The sequence below is a fragment of the Drosophila elegans genome, unplaced genomic scaffold (assembly GCF_018152505.1).
Source record: "Drosophila elegans isolate 14027-0461.03 unplaced genomic scaffold, ASM1815250v1 contig_208, whole genome shotgun sequence".
Lineage (NCBI taxonomy): Eukaryota > Metazoa > Arthropoda > Insecta > Diptera > Drosophilidae > Drosophila > Drosophila elegans.
In genome coordinates, this window is record NW_024545578.1 from 6,927,809 (window position 1) to 6,944,444 (window position 16,636).

The window sequence follows — 16,636 nt, forward strand, 5'->3', positions numbered from 1 at the left end:
AAATATAAAGAGTCTTAAGAGTTAAAGTTAATAACATCTAAAATTAAAGGTAAAAAAAAACAACTTATTTTTATTTGTAATTGATTTACCAAACCCCCCCACTACGCCCATGTAATCAGTGTTGTGCAACGCAACGTATGCCTAATCCTACAACACTTTTCCACACAAAGGGCGGCACATTTAAAATAGGCAAGCAATTTAATGAAAATATATTTTTTATTTCACTTTTAAATTTTTTGTTAGCAGTTAATAACAATTTGAAATTAATTAAAAACTAATAGCGCAATAAGTTGTCCTACATGGGTGATTCGTAGTTAAGCAGCCATAACATATTAAAATAATTTAAAATAACAATGCAAAATTCAAACGCCTTCGGATTGCAAGGACGAAAAATAGATGGTTCCGTAAAACAAAATCAATATGGAGATGCGATAAACAATTAAAAACAAAAGAAATTCATCTAAATGGGGGGCTTCGTGTGGTGGCGTAAATACTAGTATTTAAATAAGTCCTTACTTTAGGCATAATTCATAATCTGTTCCATTTCAGCCGCTCGATTGCAGGCCTTTCCTTCGCGAAATTTGTTCATAACAATGTACACTCTAAAATTACTACTATCACCGTTACATCTTAAATGCTACAAGCTAATTGTTAATTAAAGTTTCATAAATATTAAGCAATGCCTCTAACTTTAGGCGTATATACACGGCTTAACCTATTTGCTGGCTAAATCTGTTAGGTCGAACTGGCCGTGGAGCTGCTACTCGACTGCTGGGTTTTCCGCTGACGGGCTCCGCGTCCGGACAGCAGGTATGACAAATCAATGGGCTGCTCCTGGGCTGTCTGTGCATCCAGACACTTCAACTTCATGGTTATCAGGACGTTCTCTAAACGCGATCGCTTCTTCTTAACCATCTTTTGAGGGGAAGAACCAAATTAATAATGTGTAAAACAATTAGCAAGCAAAAACTTACCTGTTTATTGGGCACCACTGGTGTTACAACATGGACAGCTGTATCCTCCACTGGAGCTGCACTAATCACTCGCGGCTTCCGCCCAACCGATCTCGGCTGCTGCTGTTCCTGCCTGCCAGGTGTCTTTTGCATCGTTGCTGGCACGGCTCCTACATCTAATTCAGTCTTTTGCTTCCTCGTTTTCAGCAGCGAAGGATCCACATCATGGGGCTGCAAATAAACGATAGGTGTTAAAATGCCTTATATTATTAATATGTTAATATGTAAACTAACCGCATAGCTCTTGGAGATCTTGAGCTTTTCGGGGAACTTTCGGAAGGCATAGCTTTTGGTGCAGGCCGGATGATTGGCCTTGGCCTTGGAGAAGAACCTCGCCGTCTTGTCCACCCGCAGCTCACATATGTAGCAGTGATCCTCATCGTTGCATTCCATTGGTCGTCCTTTGCAGAAAGTGGTACGATCCAGGACCCAGCAGCGTCCAATTACCAGCTCAATGGGTACGACCTCATAGAGGGAGACTCTTACCACTTCGTTGGGGTAAAAGCGACGAGAAGGTTCGTGGAAAGTCTCATGGGGCCGCAGGAAATGGTGGCCGAATATGAAACGCTTGCCCACTTCGTTTTTCCACAAGTGCTCCACCCGAAAGATGTCGCACTCCTGGTAATCAATGGCTCCGATCGTCTCGTAGGTGTGCTTCTTGGTTGGCAGCACCTTGCCCGCTTCGTCTTTTATGGGAATATCACGCAGCACATAGACGGCATCGCCTTGACGCACCTGTAGATCGCCGCGCATCAGGGAGAGATAGTAGCGGTGGCCCTCTTCGGTGAACTCCTCCAGGGGAATCTCACGATCCACTTCCCTGGGCTCGCAACGTTCGCACTGATAGTTGTCGGCATCTATGTCCGCTTTTGTGCACTCTGTGTGCTGCCACACCATGCACTTGGCGCACTGGATCATCAAACCCTCATCCTTGTACAGCCCGCAAATGCAACGGATCACATCCTCCTCCGGAGATGTCTCAACGGGAAGCAGTAGGGGTGATGCTTTCGATGGCTCTAATGGGGAATCTCTTTCCTTTGCTCCTGGTGATTTTTTCACCACAACCTTTGGCGCTTCCTCTACGGGGGAAGCCACCTCCTTTGGCCTGAAGCTCTGCAATGAATCAGAATCGCCCAGAATCTCCACCAGCTGAAGATAGCTGGCCGCCTTCTGTTGCTCATAGCATTCCTTCAGGGATTGCAGTGCTTTGGCCTTTCCCTCGTCATCGCCATGCTGCTGTTTGGCCTCCGCAAAGAGCTGCTGCATCTGCTCATCGTATTCCTGGGGCGTCTTGTAATGTCCCTGCTCGACCTGGGCCTGAATCGATCTGAACTCCACGCGAGAACTGCCAGCTGTTGCATTTTGTTTGCCACTTGTGGAGTTCTTTGTGGCCTTTTTCTTCTTGCTGGACACTGTGGTCAACAGATCGGACATCTTCAGCGTTTCTAGAGCACTGCAAATGTCCCTCAGCACCACAGCCATTTTGGCCATCTTCTCCAGCTCGGGATCATGTACTGCCTGGGCCAAGCCACGGGTTTTCATGTTGCGAGGTGTACAGAGCGCCGAGATCTGGGCAGCCAGGGAAGTGGAGGATGGTGTGGAGGGGCGGCGACCAGGAATATCGCCATTGGTGGCACCATGTGCTGGAGAAGCTGCAGTAGTGGCAGCAGATGCCAAGGCCGATGCTTTTTTGGCCTTACACCTGCGAATCTAAAGGGGAAAACGGAGATGATTAGAAAATGTTCAGGAATAAAATATAAAATAGAAACTTACCTTTTCAAAGTTCCTCACTAGAAACGTGTTGAATTGCTTGACCAACTTCTTTTCCTTTTCGGACAGCGGCTGGAGCTTTGCCACCGCCACTGCTGATGCAGTATCCTTGCCTGCCGCCTGCCGTGGAGCGTGCTTCTTGGCCTTTTGCTTCCGCTGACGACCGTTTCGGCCCGGAGGTCCCTCTGCAGCGGGCTTGGCCTCCACAGCGGGCAGGGGTTTCACCCTCTGCGACTTGCCACCGATGACACCGCGACACTGGGGCGTGTTGCACCGGCAGGGTTGGCCCTCTGAGGGATTGAACAGCGAAAAGTTGTAGTCGTAGGTGAGCTCCTCGCCCTGCTGGATGGCTCTTTTGGCGAAGAGGACCATCCTGGACAAGCCGTTGACACTCCACTTCTGCATCTCGCAGTTGGGCTCGCAGGAGTGGTTGACAAATCTACAATCGCTGCCCATGCGCTGGCCATCGATCACCAGTCCGCCATCCAAATGGAGACAGTAGTGGTGGGTGTCGTTCAGATATATGCTGGCCATGCGCTGCTTGAACTCCCTTTCGGTGACCACCTCTCCCACGTACTCCAGGATGTAGGTGCCCTTGGAAATGGGCAGCTTAGTTCTCACCCCCCATCCCTTGTCCGCCGTCATAAAGCGCTCCACTCCGGGCGCAACCGCATGCCGCTGGATCTTTTGGTTCCGGCACTTCTCTCCAGCTGGACAATTGCTGGGCGAGCACTCAGTGTACACCATGCGATTGAGACAATTGTCCAAGCACGATTTTTCGCCCTGATTCTTGCAGTTGCAGGTGGGATGATCGAACCCAGCCAGATTCGGACGCACTGACTCGGCGTACACGTTCGTTCGAATCTTTCGATAGTTCCACGATGGCACATCATGACGAGTGGGTAGTTTCGAGTTGGTATAAGCCCACCATATGTCGTAGGGCAGCTCGAAGTCCATTTCACTCCTGCGAAGATACTTCTCGCAATAGGGAGGAGGAGGAAGAAGACTCACAGGCGCCACTTGCTGCTCCTCCACACCTGGTTTCTTGTTCACCTTCGCTGGCGGCGGCATCAGCGATTGTTTGTAGTGGTTCGAGAAGAGTCCTGCTATCAGATAGGTCTTCTTTACTTTGGAAAGTTTCCGCAACGAGGTGGTCGACGCTTTGTCCTCGCTGGATTCACTGCAGCTGGCGTAGTCTGGTGGACCGGAGTTCTGGGATTCACTGGCGGGCAAGGGATCATGTTCGATGGGGATGCTGTCGAGCCGTTTGGCCTCCGCCTCGGCATCTATCTCCTCCTGGCTGGCGGGAACTTCTGGTGGAATCTCTTCCACTGGTTCTGGTTGAACCGGCTTCTCCTTTCTACTTTGATTAGTTCCCGTCTCCAGGTTCTTGCGCCGCTTCAAGCGTATCTTGCAGCTGAAATTTGTGTTGGGATCGATGCCTGCTGGCAGTTTAATATTGGGTTCCAGTTTGGTTTTCTTCTGCTGAGGAGTGGGTGCGGGTGGCGTCACTTCCAGTACTGGTTGCTTAGGCTGTCGGCCACGTTTACGGACAGGCTTCACCTCGCCTTCCGTTTTGGGCGGTGGTAAAGGTTGTGCTTCGGGTTGCTCCTTGTTCTTGGGTTTTCTGCCTCGCGGTCTTCCTCTGGCGGCGGGTGTTTGTGGTCGCTGCAGCCGTTCCAGAGCCACAACCGATAGGCGCGGAGCTCTCTGATTACTTCGGGCCACAAAGGTTTCCCTGGCCTCGCCAGCTTGAGGCACTCGCTCGCAGTCCAATGCAGGAGTAGCTGGTACCTGCACCTGGGCACTGCTGCTGCTCCTTGTTTCTCTGATAGACTGCAGGGGCTCATCATCGGGATCGATCTCCGGCTGGGGTTCCTCCATCACGGCTGCTGGCTGCTGTTCCACGCTGACCTTACGCTTCTTTCTGCGCACCGTGGGGAATCCCGTGCGATTGATCTTCTTTCGCTTGCGTTTCAGGAGCAGATTGCCACCGGTTTTGTGAAGCAATGTTTCCACAACTCGCTGGCCAATCTCCTTTTTGGTATCCTCCTTGATGTCCAAAGCTGAGAGCAAGGGAGATTCCACCTCCGCCTTTGTTATGACCGATTCGTTTAGTTTCGCAATAGGTATTTGGATTTCCAGCTCCACAGAAGGTTCGAACACACCGGGTGGCGGATAGCTACCAGCTGGGGATTGCAGCTGTGTCAATTCCTTTGTTGCCGCCACCTTCTGTTTGGCTGCTCCGCCTCTCCTTTGCTGCTTTAGGGAGCACAGTGAGCTGGGACTGATGTCCAGCAACTTGCCTCCGCTAATGGAGTTGTTATCTACTACAATCCTCAGGGGGGAATTGCTGGCTGATGAGGCAGCTCCGCTTACGGCCGTGGGTTGCTCGAGGAGATGCCTCTTTTTGGGCGTCAGCGCGGATTTTCCACTTCTTGCATTGAACTGCGCCTGCGACTTGGTGGATGCCGTACTCTTTGCAGTCGCTGCCGCTGCGGCCCAGGCCTCGGCATTCAGTTTGCCATTGGCGAAGGCCACTTCCACAGGCGGACGTTCTCCCGGCGTCACAAGGTAGTGCCGCTTCTTCAGCGGCAACTTGTGATCATCGGGACTGGAGCTGTCGTTGCTCTGGGATTTCTTGTGCCGTCGCTTGGCATTCCCGTTGCTGCTGCCACTGCCATTGGGAGTGCCACTGGCGCTGGCCGAGAGCATAGCGAAGTCCACCAGGGGCTCACTGAGCTTTCGCTTCTTGAGGGCGCGTTTCAAAGGTTTGGACAGCGTCGAAGCCGATGCTCCTCCGTTCAGGACCAATTGCTGGGCAGGACTTGGAGCTGCCAGAGTGGCCTGCAGCTTATTGGCATCGGCCAGAAGCTTTTCCTTGCCACTGCTCCCGGTCAGACGATCCTCCTGAATGCGACATCTCGAGTGGAAGGTGCTCGTGATAATCTCGATTTCGGTGAGCAGCTTGGAATCAATGTTCAGCGATTTGTTGTGGCTGAAACTCTTCCGACGATGCCTGCGACGCATTCTGGACACGCCCGACACATAGCTGCTGCACATACTAGCTGCTGAGGAGCGACGGGATTTAATCTTGCACGACGATTTGCTGGGAGCCGGGGTCTCTTTCCGCTGGTTCAACATTTTACTGATGAAATTCTCGGGATTGGTGGCAGCCAGACTGCCGCCACGACCGAAATATTGACCCGTGGTCACATAGCGGTTGATCTCACCGTACTTCTTGCTGGCACTCGTCGTGGGCAGACTCTGGAGGCTTGGCTTGCTGATGTACTCGTTGCTCTCCTCGCTGCTCTGGCCCAGAGAAAGCCCGGCCAGCTGGAGGATGTCCTGATCCTCGACCGGATCGTCGGCAGCGCTCTTCAGGAGCATGGAAGCCCTGCGCTTCCGCCTCATCCGAAGGCCAGACTTTCCGGACTCCTTGCAATCGCTGCGGTAGCCACAACTCTTCGCCCTGCTCCTGCGACTCATGCAGCTCTTGGTGCTGTAGCGACTCTTGCAGCTGGCATCGGACTTGTAGCCCGAATTGTGGTTGTGGCCGCTCCTCTGATGCCTCACGCTTCCGTAATCCGAGACATAGCCGCTCTTGGCGGCCAGGATCTTGCTGCAAATGGTGGTGCTGGCTCCGGTTCCACTAGCCGCGCCCACACTCATGCTCCTTAGCCGGAACTTCTTGTTCACATCAATCTCCCGCCACAGCGGATCCAGCTGAAGTTCCTCCTTGTCGGCCGAGCTGGAGGCGGTCTTCTTGTTGTTCTGACGCCGCTTGCTCCGGGGCGGCGGATAGAGCACCCGCTCGGTGGCATACATCCGCTTGTCGAGGTACGCCATATCGATTTTGGGCTTGCTGCCGGAGGCAACTGGCACTGCTCCCGCGGGCACAATGTTCTCACTCTGCATTTTCGGGGAGGGAGTGGTGCTTTGCGTTGTGCTGGTGGTGCTTATCACGCCCGAATCGGCGGATTCGTTTATAGCAGGTCCAGTGTTTGTCGAAGAAGCCGCAACAGTGGCAATCACCTTTTTGGGTCTACCCCGGCGTTTGCGAGGATTTGCGACTTGCAGGACGGTCTCCTCCTTGGCTTTCACCACCTTCTCCTCGGGGAACTTCGAATTGGTGCTCTGTCCCAGCATCTGAGTCTTCTCCATGAAGTCCTGCAACAAAGTGGACTGGTACTGGGGCAGATTCTTGTCCTTGGCCGCCTTGCGGAAGCTGCCCTCCACCGTGGTGTCCTCCGTGTCGCTCTCCACCCGCTTGATGGCCGCCTGCACGAGGCTGGGCAGCTCATTGTCGCTGGAGGAGATTCCGATGTCCAGCGGGTTGGCTTTGCTGGCCGATTGGGCCGCCTGTGAGATTGCAGTAAGCAGCAGACGCGGTGCTCTCTGCTGGTGAACCTTCAGGGGCAGATCATCCTCTGAGTCCGAGGAAAAGGCCGAGATCTGTGGCTTCTTGGACTTGGACAAAGTCTCCGATTTGCCCAGCCCACTGGTGCTGCTGGCCAGCTTCTTGCGCTTCACTTTCACCTTCTTGCTGGCCGCTCTGTTCCTGGCCTCCGAGCAGCCGGATTCGGTGTCCTGGGTGGACATTTTTCTGGGCTTTAGGGTTGGCTTCTTGGTTGCTGACGCCGCTGCTGCTGCTGCTGCTACTGCGACTCCTGTAGGTGGGCGGATGGCCGAGATTCTCATGCGCAGGCCACCGGTGTCCGAACGCTGCACGCTGAACTGGGTGGCTGACTTGGTGGACTTCGACTGGCTCGATTGATCCGTAATGGAATCGGTTTCCTGCGATTGAATCACATACTATAGAAATTGAATTTTTTAAGTGTTTGGGTCCCAGACTTGCCTCATTTTCACTGCCGGATTCTTGTGCGCGTTGCGTTTCCAGAACCTTTGCTGCTGCCGTCTCATTTTGGCCACTGCTCATATTTTGGTGTCGCTGGGGAGCTGTAATATATACATTTTTGTTAGCCAAGTGCGTTTTGGTGGCACTTTAAAGTAGGTCAAACTGCGACGAAAACGACGACGACATGCAACAAAAAAAAAAAAACAACAACAGAGCACTTACGCTTGATTGTTTTCTTGGCTAGCACCTTCACTCGCGGCTTTAATTGAGATTTGTGTTTTTAGCGCGTGGGCAATCTATTATTTCACACATTGCATATTTGCACTTTTCTTGCGAGTTTGGCCGTGGCTTGCCTGCTTCTAAAATGGCGCCGTTTTCACTTTTCCAAAAATCGCTTTGTTCGACGCCCGACGACGACGCACTGTTGCCTTCGACTGTCGCATGTGGCACGTTAGTCCGCGAATCCGATTTTTCACTTTTTTAATACGCGAACGGCGGTGGGGGCGCGCTTTAATTGTTATTGTTAATGTGGCGCAACAACAAAAAGCCAGGCAACCAAAAATGTACGAACATAAATAAAGAAAAAGACACTGCGTTTTGGTGTGGCCAGCTGTGGTGTGTACGTGATGTCTGCGCGGCAGTGTGACCGTGCGCTGCTGCGGCTTGTGGGCAACTATCGTGTGTTACCTATCGTTTGGCTGGAGGAAAAAAAGCTAAAAATAGCTAAAAATAACCATCAGGTTATGTGGCTAGTTAAAAGGTGGATAATATATTCAAAATCTCTTTGATTATTTAGGACGAAAATAACATACAATATTTAAAAGTTTTTTTTATGTATTGTCTTAAGTGATATGTCATGGTTAGTTAATATATTCCAACATAAAATTTTATATAAGCTTTTATCACACTTACTATCATTGAAACATTTTTTCAATAAATATTTTTTCACCAACACTTGACCACGAGTGCGCTGATCTTATTACTACCAAGTAGAAATAGAATCTTTTTTAAATATATAAGCAATCAAAATCAAATAATTATTAACAAAAAATGGCCAGAATTAAGTAAAGCTAGAATAAAAATAGCCAAATGCCGCGCTATAATCGGCATCACTATCCGGATTATTCCCCAATTCGCGGTGTGTACACACTGGCCGAGCAGCTCGGCAAAAAGTATTTGTTTATTTGTAAAAACTCGGAAAATGAGTGGAAAAGCGTCGAAATCGAACAGCGCCTCCAGCAGCATGCTGTACGGCTCCAGCATTTCGGCAGAGTCCATGAAGGTGATCGCGGAGAGCATCGGCGTGGGCTCCCTATCGGATGATGCCGCCAAGGAGCTGGCGGAAGATGTGTCCATCAAGCTGAAGAGGATTGTCCAGGACGCGGCCAAATTCATGCACCACGCCAAGCGGCAGAAGCTCTCTGTGCGGGACATCGACATGGCCCTGAAGGTCAGGAATGTGGAACCACAGTATGGCTTCGTCTCCAAGGACTTCATACCCTTTCGCTTTGCATCCGGCGGAGGAAGGGAGTTGCACTTCACGGAGGACAAAGAGATCGACCTTAGCGAGATCACCTCGAGCAACACGGTTAAGATACCCCTCGATCTCACCCTGCGTTCCCATTGGTTTGTGGTCGAGGGAGTCCAGCCCACTGTGCCAGAGAACCCGCCTCCACTCTCGAAGGATTCGCAGTTCCTGGACTCCGTCAATCCGGTGATTAAACTCGATCAAGGTCTAAACAAAGATGCGGCTGGCAAGCCCACAACCGGCAAGATTCACAAGCTCAAGAACGTGGAGACCATCCACGTCAAGCAACTGGCCACGCACGAGTTGTCCGTGGAGCAGCAGCTGTACTACAAGGAGATCACCGAGGCCTGCGTGGGATCAGATGAGCCGCGACGCGGTGAGGCGCTGCAGTCGCTGGGCTCCGATCCTGGCCTGCACGAGATGCTGCCCCGCATGTGCACCTTCATCGCCGAGGGCGTTAAGGTCAATGTGGTTCAGAATAATCTGGCGCTGCTCATTTACCTCATGCGCATGGTGCGTGCACTGCTGGACAATCCATCGCTGTTCCTGGAGAAATACGTAAGGCTCTTGAGTGATTGATTTGGTCTTATTACTTATCAACCTATTTATCTTCCCTTAGCTGCACGAACTGATACCCTCGGTGATGACCTGCATTGTGTCCAAGCAGCTGTGCATGCGTCCCGAACTGGACAATCACTGGGCCCTGCGAGACTTTGCCTCCCGTCTTATGGCGCAGATCTGCAAGAACTTCAACACTTTGACTAATAACCTGCAAACTCGAGTTACCCGGTAAATCCAAGCCACTCCAGTTTAATAACTCTTTAACCTATATTTGTTTAACCCTTGCAGCATCTTCAGCAAGGCACTGCAGAATGATAAGACCCACCTGTCCTCGCTGTACGGATCTATTGCAGGCCTCTCGGAGCTGGGAGGCGAGGTCATCAAAGTGTTCATCATACCCCGCCTTAAGTTCATATCGGAACGCATTGAGCCCCACCTGCTGGGCACCTCGATCAGCAACACAGACAAGACAGCCGCCGGCCACATACGCGCCATGCTCCAGAAGTGCTGTCCACCGATCCTCAAGCAAATGCGCCCTGCTCCGGACACGGCGGAGGACTACAAGAACGACTTTGGCTTCCTGGGACCGTCGCTGTGTCAGGCGGTGGTCAAAGTACGAAATGCCCCCGCCTCCAGCATTGTCACCCTTTCGTCGAACGCTATCAACACGGCACCTATAACGAGTGCTGCACAAACGGCCACCACCATTGGACGTGTGTCCATGCCCAGCACTCAGAGACAGGGGTACGAAACTGTTTTCATATTTATTTCAGATGTAATTCCTTTCCTTTAGCCATTGAAAAAGCTAGAATCTTTATACCTAAACTATTCTAATTATTTACTGACAAACTATGTAAAAATTGATAGGTTTACTTTTATTTTTTTGGAACTATGACTCAAAATTTTTTGTAAATAGAATAATTTTGGAAGTAGAATTGCCTTACAAATTGCTATTATAAGCTTTCATAGCCCATACCAACTTGATTTCCTGACTCTCCTGATTTCTAGAATCATTTCGTTATCATTTAAGAGCCATTTAGTAACCAGACAACATAAGAAAGTTGTAAAAATGTGATCCAGGACAGAATTCAGTAACTGTTTCCTAAAAAAATGTTCTCTAAATTTGCGATATCTCTAATCTCTCGAATTCTTTCTCTTGCAGAAGCCCTGGAGTGTCGGCCCTGCCTCAAATAAGGGCCATTCAGGCCAATCAGCCGCCGCAAAAGTTTGTGATAGTCACACAGAACTCGCCGCAGCCGGGCCAGGCAAAGGTGGTGCGACGGGGCAGTTCGCCGCACAGCGTGGTCCTCTCCGCGGCCTCCAATGGGGCCAATGCCTCCAACTCGAACTCAAACTCGAGCGGCAGTGGCATCGGCATTGGCATGGGCAGCGGTAGCGGCAGCGGCAGCCTTCTGTCAGCCGCACAGCGGAGCAGCGATAATGTTTGTGTTATTGCCGGTAGCGAAGCGCCAGCAGTTGATGGTATAACAGTTGAATCTTTCAGAGCACCCTAGATGCCAACTCGCTGATCATTGAGACGGAGATCGTGCGCGCACCGCCCGAGCTGGACGATCTCTCGCATCTGGAGTAGCCAGCTCTTAGCTCGTAGTCTGAATACTTATATCGTATGCAATAAAACAAAGAAAGCGGCAACCTACCCCAATAATATGTCACCACACTAAGAGAAAAGAATATAATTAAAGCTGTATTTTCATATGTTGTGTGAATGTTTTGAAGTTTTAGTAATATTGAAAGAAACAATATATTAATATCACTATAATTTTAAGTTATATGTGGGATTTTGCAAACGCTTATACTTTTATTTTAACAAATGTATTTAGACTTTGAGTTGGATTCATTTCTCAAGTCAACGATATATTTTTTTCCGTGCAAAGCCAAACTTCTCCCACCCAAAGCCAAAAAGCTTGGCCACGCAGTCAGCACGCATGTGCGGGCATGGCCCCTCAAGTGAATGGCTATTGATTTTTCCGCCGCATTCCTTGGTGAACGCACAAAGCGCTCTGCTCAACACTCCTTGTAGATACCCATCGCCAAAGGACAAAGGCACAAAGCTCGGGAGCAGTACTATCGAAATTTTTTAAGGATATTTCCTGGAATTTTCAAACCAAAAACAGTGGAAAATGCATGCAAGATTTGCGGATCCCGAGCCCGCGTCGCCGGACAGTGAGAACAGAATCGAAGCGGAGTCGCTGGAGGCCAGAATCGAGGCGTTCAAGCAGAGTCCCCAGAACATGGCAGCTCTGCGGGAAGCGCTCGACGATGTGGTGTTGCGGGCTGAGACGGAGGCCAACAGGCGGGCAGTTGAGAGCCAGAAATCGCAACAGGTTGGCTACTTTCATTTGCATTTAGTTTTCAAACTATGTGAACCAATTGCAATCTCTGTTTCAGGGCAAGGAAAAGCGACCGAGTAAGTATACGCAATGGGGTCCATATCGTTTCCTGGCTGTTTTTTTTTAAGTTGATGGCTTTTACTTGTGGCCAGTTCTCCATTCCGTCGAGACCTTTGTGCTTAAATCCTTGAATTCTTTGTCAGCGAATGTTTGATTTTTGGATAAGGGCCATTAGCTAAGCATTAGAGGTACTTATCACGAACAATGAATCCAAGTTGATGGTGGATTAAGTGTGTGGATGCAAATAAAATCGGTAAAAGTGGGGAAAAGATATGTATCACATTTTTAATCTTTCAAAATAATTTCTTTACTCAAGTAAGAAAAGATAGTGTAAATAATAATTAATAATATATTGAGCACCCATATAAGTGAGTATGTTTTTTTTTAAAGACTTTCTAATAGATATGGTATAATTTGGTAAAGGGTTTTAAGTTGATGGTTGTATTAAACTTGGCGATCACACTTTTAAATGGCATATTAAATCTAAATAAATGTCTTCGGGAAATATTGGTAAATTCATTAAAAATACATTTTCTATTGTATCCACACACAAAAACCCAATTCGCTTAGCGATATTTACCAAGAGTTCCTGCCAAGTGTTGGTTTTTATAAATCGACTATTATACGATTTGAGGTCTGGTTGTTGTTGCTAACAATGGCGGAAATAAAATGCACCGACTGACCAATGACAGGGAGACCTTTATAGTTCCTCCAAAAAGTGACAATTAAATCAAAGGAAATTGTATGGATCCGTGATAATTATAAGCGCACTCGCACGCCATTACTTCACCCATTATATCAGATATGCCAGCTCGATTGCATGCTCATATTTTGTTGCACTTAACTTTGAATTTTGCCTCTCACTGATCTTTGTTTTTCGTATTTTTTCGTACTTGCCGCGCTTCGCATGCACTAATCTCTCAGGTTTCGCCATACCAGATTTTAAGAACGGCAAGGTGGTGAACCGAGCCCGAGGATTCGTGGTGCGGATCTTCGATGCCATATGCAATTGTGCCAACAACAATGCCGCCGCAGCCACGACGCGCTTCAAGTTGAGGAGCAACAGTGGAGGCGGAGGAGGTGGCGGTGGAGGTGGAGCCGGTGGAGGTGCCAGTGGAAATGGCAAGCGCCAGCAGTCCCAGGATGAGCCGGAAACCCTGGTCCTGACCAAGAAGAAGCCAGCCAGCGAGGGCAAAAAAAAGAAAGGCGTCAGCATGGCCGATGATGTTCAAGCCGGCGTTCGACTGATGGACTAAACAAGCAATTCCGTACAATGGTTGCTCCTGCAATGGCAAAACATAATCAAAACTATTACCAGTCCCTCCCTGAAAACAGTCCTTACATCAGCAATCATTTCCCTATCATCCTAGCATTTTCTTTGCTCAAAACGTCTAAAGCACAAATCGAAATTCCAATTCCAAGTCTTCCCCTGAAGACCAAAAAATTATCGTATAAGATAAAAAGTAGACAAGGGATTAAATTCGAAACCGCTTTATAAACATAACATTTTTTTTAATAAACAAATTTTCTTTGGTTACAATTTTATAAAAAAAAAATAATTTAAGGTTGAAATCGAATACTTAACATTTAATCCTTTGTCTGCAAAAAGAACTTTGTCATCCCTATTAAATTTATAAACGTTTGGCGGAGTCTTCAAAACTTAAAGGTTTTTTAAAAAGGTTTTTAGACTGAAAACTTTATTTTGTTATTTGAAGTTCAAAGGTCAAACTTTAAAGTTATATCAGATTTTGATTTTATAATATTTTTTTTCAGAAAGTTTTTAGATCAAAAAAATTTTCTAATTCAAAGCAAATTTGGTTAAAACCTATTGTTGTAAAAAAATATTTTAAACTTATATTTTTCAAGATTCTTGCTCCGCCAAACGAAAACTAGGCTGCTAGTAAAGCTTTAGCTCTATACAATATGATTTTACAAACCTAAATGTGATCCCAGATGGAAATGTAAACCAAGAAAACTCGAAGCGCAAAAAACTTTTAGGTTAGTTAGGGAAGGAGGATGAAAGAAATATCTTATAGTCTATATATATGAACACCCTCATACTTTCAAGCAACTTTCGAGGCTATCCCACGCACAATCAACGGCATTACACAATCCCAATCCCAAAGGGGAATTAATGCCTAAGCTTAACAACAGGGCTGTCAATCTCCACCTAATTATAACTGTACGATTTATCAAATTATATATACCTATATGTGGGTACAACTAGGAGTGTACCACCAACCTATTTAGATGTGTGTGTAGTAGTTACAGAATATTTCGAAAACCAGCTAACAAACGGTTCAATATACAAGCATCAATGTGTACTGATTTTATATACAACAATGTACTAACTACTATATAGATGTGGACACTATTGGACTCTTAGTTATATACCATACACAAAAACACTTTCTAAACGCCGCACAGGTTTCCTCCAACATCCAACATCAATGCCATTAAACCACACACCACACACGCTCTAATCGGATATATTTTTGTGAGGCCCTTTTTGAGAGATCTATTAAGACACTATTCTATACCGAATCCGAAATTTAGAAAATCGAATACGATAAAATAACTAAAGAGAGAACTTTGTACACACATTTGCAAGGCAACCAATTTGTATAAGATTTTGCATTTATTTTATAACCTCCAAAAATGCAATTATCTCCCTAAGTTCAAATATGTTGCTAAGCCAATTGAGTATTTATAAATTACGAAATGTATAAGTGTGCATAATGCGAATATAAAACTGTTATATTTAGTTAACAATATCAGCAATAAAGTGTAACAATGTTTAAAATCAAAAATTGGGTATTTTAAATTATGGGTGAGCTAGGTTTAAGATCTTAAAAACTTCAATTTATAAGGAAATAATATTTTTCAAAAATGTATAAAAATTGGTCCGAAATGCCTAAAATAATGTAATGTTCTTAAGATAACTTTATTTTTGTTTGAGATTAATGGACGTCTTTCTTAATTTAGTAGTATTTTAAGTACAACTATTTGTTTTTCCAATCAACAGATTTTTATATTTTTAATATTTAAAAAATGGAAATTCAAGCTAATACTACATTCGTGTTTACGGACACTTTCTGAAATTTTTCCTAAGGCCACATGAACTTTCCTTCGCCATTATCGGCCAGGCATTTGGCTGTTTGGAAGACCCTTTCGCATGATTCCTTGAATCCTTTGTCTGCAATATATTAAACTATAGTAAATAATATTTCGGATAATTAAAACTTACGCGTATCCCTGCAAGCTTCAACGGATCGTCTGGAAACCTCCATCATCTCCGTGGGAACCAAATGGGGAAGCTGAGCCAGAGCCTTTGCGGCATTAAATTCTCCTTTTTTATTAACCGTCCCCGCCATCAGGGACACACATTTTGTATAGCACTGAAAGAAGAAAGAATTTAAATTGGCAACAGAAAGGATGGGGTAAAAATATGAGATTCCTACCATCAAATCCTGCGATGGCTGCATATTAAAGTCGCCCACGCGAAGTCGGTTAAGATCTTCCATATCCAGTTTAAATTTGGGTGCACAGCCATTACGGATCATGTCCAGCGAGGACAAGAACTGGTCCATTGTCATGGCCCTTCCAGGATCGGGCAGCAGCACTAGAATAATCTGCAGGACGATGGCCAAAACGGCGGATGAACACAGTTTCCAATGCTTCATGGTGGCGGGAACTAAATACGTCGACTAGCTGACGAGTGGGGCATCTTTATAGGCTGCCTCAGGGGGCTGCACCAATAACAATTAAATCTGGTAGGTCAGTAATTAAACAACGCACCAGCACGCCATTTTCACCTATTTTTAAAAAAATCTCTATAGCACATTTGACAGCTCGATTGCATGTATACTAAAATAATATCTAACTGCAGGTTTTATCTGACTATTTATAGTAGTTTCAAAGTAAATATACATTTTTTAAAACCCAAAAAACTTTTATTCAGCAACCAAAGCTCTACCAGAAACAAAAAATATAGAATTTGAATCAGCAGAGTATTTTACTAAACAGATCGTTCTTTTGAGAGAATTTAGAAATTCCAGTTTGATAAAATAACAAAATACAACCATTTGATAATAACATAATAACACATAATTCGCGAATTTATAGTGATTTTAATTAAACGGTTACCAGTAACATTTTTGATAAGGGTTAGTTGCTTTCATGATTAATGTATTTTCGGCCACAATTATTTATTTATCAACATTTTCCTTATCACGACACAATTCGTATTGTTATATTTTGTTAAACAAAGCAACATAAATATTATATGGTGAGTACAACATGTTTAAAATGGTTTAAATGGTTGGTAGTATTTGTTTTCATATTTTATTTACTTAGTGAACGCGAAATGGCTGTCATTATTCATTAGACATCATTCTTTCATAAGTATATGTGTCTATATTTTTAAACTTTAAATATTCAGTATATTTGCAGAAAGTTTCAATATAACATTAAACAACTTTTTGTAATTCCGGTT

At 46.4% G+C, this 16,636-nt stretch overlaps 4 protein-coding genes across 7 annotated transcripts; 2 read left to right on the plus strand and 2 right to left on the minus strand.

Annotated features, from left to right (window-relative positions):
• Positions 1 to 236: 236 nt before the first annotated feature.
• On the minus strand, positions 237 to 8,271 carry LOC108146268 (histone-lysine N-methyltransferase ash1). Its single transcript, XM_017272208.2, has 6 exons — positions 7,864 to 8,271; positions 7,642 to 7,742; positions 2,787 to 7,580; positions 1,248 to 2,723; positions 975 to 1,184; positions 237 to 915 (listed from the first exon to the last, which is right to left on the minus strand). Exons 2-6 carry the CDS (start codon positions 7,720 to 7,722, stop codon positions 736 to 738), a joined length of 6,741 nt encoding a protein of 2,246 aa, XP_017127697.1. The 5' UTR covers positions 7,723 to 7,742; positions 7,864 to 8,271; the 3' UTR covers positions 237 to 735.
• A 505-nt stretch (positions 8,272 to 8,776) lies between these two features.
• Positions 8,777 to 11,446, plus strand: LOC108146476 (transcription initiation factor TFIID subunit 6). 2 transcript variants are annotated; one of them, XM_017272494.2, is made up of 5 exons: positions 8,777 to 9,727; positions 9,789 to 9,958; positions 10,019 to 10,474; positions 10,893 to 11,172; positions 11,235 to 11,446. In XM_017272494.2, the coding sequence occupies exons 1-5, from the start codon at positions 8,843 to 8,845 to the stop codon at positions 11,319 to 11,321; spliced, it is 1,878 nt and encodes a 625-aa protein (XP_017127983.1). In that variant the 5' UTR covers positions 8,777 to 8,842; the 3' UTR covers positions 11,322 to 11,446. The 2 variants fall into 2 exon arrangements, with proteins under 2 accessions (XP_017127983.1, XP_017127984.1); XM_017272495.2 differs by having other exon boundaries at positions 10,893 to 11,446.
• Positions 11,447 to 11,734: 288 nt separating this feature from the next.
• LOC108145693 lies at positions 11,735 to 14,951 on the plus strand. 2 transcript variants are annotated; one of them, XM_017271251.2, is made up of 3 exons: positions 11,735 to 12,075; positions 12,140 to 12,158; positions 13,066 to 14,951. In XM_017271251.2, the coding sequence occupies exons 1-3, from the start codon at positions 11,872 to 11,874 to the stop codon at positions 13,395 to 13,397; spliced, it is 555 nt and encodes a 184-aa protein (XP_017126740.1). In that variant the 5' UTR covers positions 11,735 to 11,871; the 3' UTR covers positions 13,398 to 14,951. The 2 variants fall into 2 exon arrangements, with proteins under 2 accessions (XP_017126740.1, XP_017126741.1); XM_017271252.2 differs by having other exon boundaries at positions 13,081 to 14,951.
• A 115-nt stretch (positions 14,952 to 15,066) lies between these two features.
• On the minus strand, positions 15,067 to 15,975 carry LOC108145680 (general odorant-binding protein lush). 2 transcript variants are annotated; one of them, XM_017271237.2, is made up of 4 exons: positions 15,940 to 15,975; positions 15,603 to 15,890; positions 15,389 to 15,539; positions 15,067 to 15,337 (listed from the first exon to the last, which is right to left on the minus strand). In XM_017271237.2, the coding sequence occupies exons 2-4, from the start codon at positions 15,822 to 15,824 to the stop codon at positions 15,249 to 15,251; spliced, it is 462 nt and encodes a 153-aa protein (XP_017126726.1). In that variant the 5' UTR covers positions 15,825 to 15,890; positions 15,940 to 15,975; the 3' UTR covers positions 15,067 to 15,248. The 2 variants fall into 2 exon arrangements, with proteins under 2 accessions (XP_017126726.1, XP_017126725.1); XM_017271236.2 differs by having other exon boundaries at positions 15,603 to 15,949.
• Between the last annotated feature and the right edge of the window lie 661 nt (positions 15,976 to 16,636).

What these genes read in the sequence shown, in the direction of transcription:
- LOC108146268 (XM_017272208.2), bottom strand. Translation starts at nt 7,722, where the DNA reads ATGAGCAGTGGCCAAAATGAGACGGCAGCAGCAAAGGTTCTGGAAACG. An exon ending in AGATCTCCAAGAGCTATGCG is followed by an intron (nt 1,185 to 1,247) that starts GTTAGTTTACAT and finishes GTTTATTTGCAG; the next exon opens with CCCCATGATGTGGATCCTTC. An exon ending in CAGTGGTGCCCAATAAACAG is followed by an intron (nt 916 to 974) that starts GTAAGTTTTTGC and finishes TCCCCTCAAAAG; the next exon opens with ATGGTTAAGAAGAAGCGATC.
- LOC108146476 (XM_017272494.2), top strand. Translation starts at nt 8,843, where the DNA reads ATGAGTGGAAAAGCGTCGAAATCGAACAGCGCCTCCAGCAGCATGCTG. An exon ending in CGCTGTTCCTGGAGAAATAC is followed by an intron (nt 9,728 to 9,788) that starts GTAAGGCTCTTG and finishes ATCTTCCCTTAG; the next exon opens with CTGCACGAACTGATACCCTC. An exon ending in CTGCAAACTCGAGTTACCCG is followed by an intron (nt 9,959 to 10,018) that starts GTAAATCCAAGC and finishes TAACCCTTGCAG; the next exon opens with CATCTTCAGCAAGGCACTGC.
- LOC108145693 (XM_017271251.2), top strand. Translation starts at nt 11,872, where the DNA reads ATGCATGCAAGATTTGCGGATCCCGAGCCCGCGTCGCCGGACAGTGAG.
- LOC108145680 (XM_017271237.2), bottom strand. Translation starts at nt 15,824, where the DNA reads ATGAAGCATTGGAAACTGTGTTCATCCGCCGTTTTGGCCATCGTCCTG. An exon ending in AGCCATCGCAGGATTTGATG is followed by an intron (nt 15,540 to 15,602) that starts GTAGGAATCTCA and finishes TTCTTCTTTCAG; the next exon opens with TGCTATACAAAATGTGTGTC. An exon ending in TGAAGCTTGCAGGGATACGC is followed by an intron (nt 15,338 to 15,388) that starts GTAAGTTTTAAT and finishes AATATATTGCAG; the next exon opens with ACAAAGGATTCAAGGAATCA.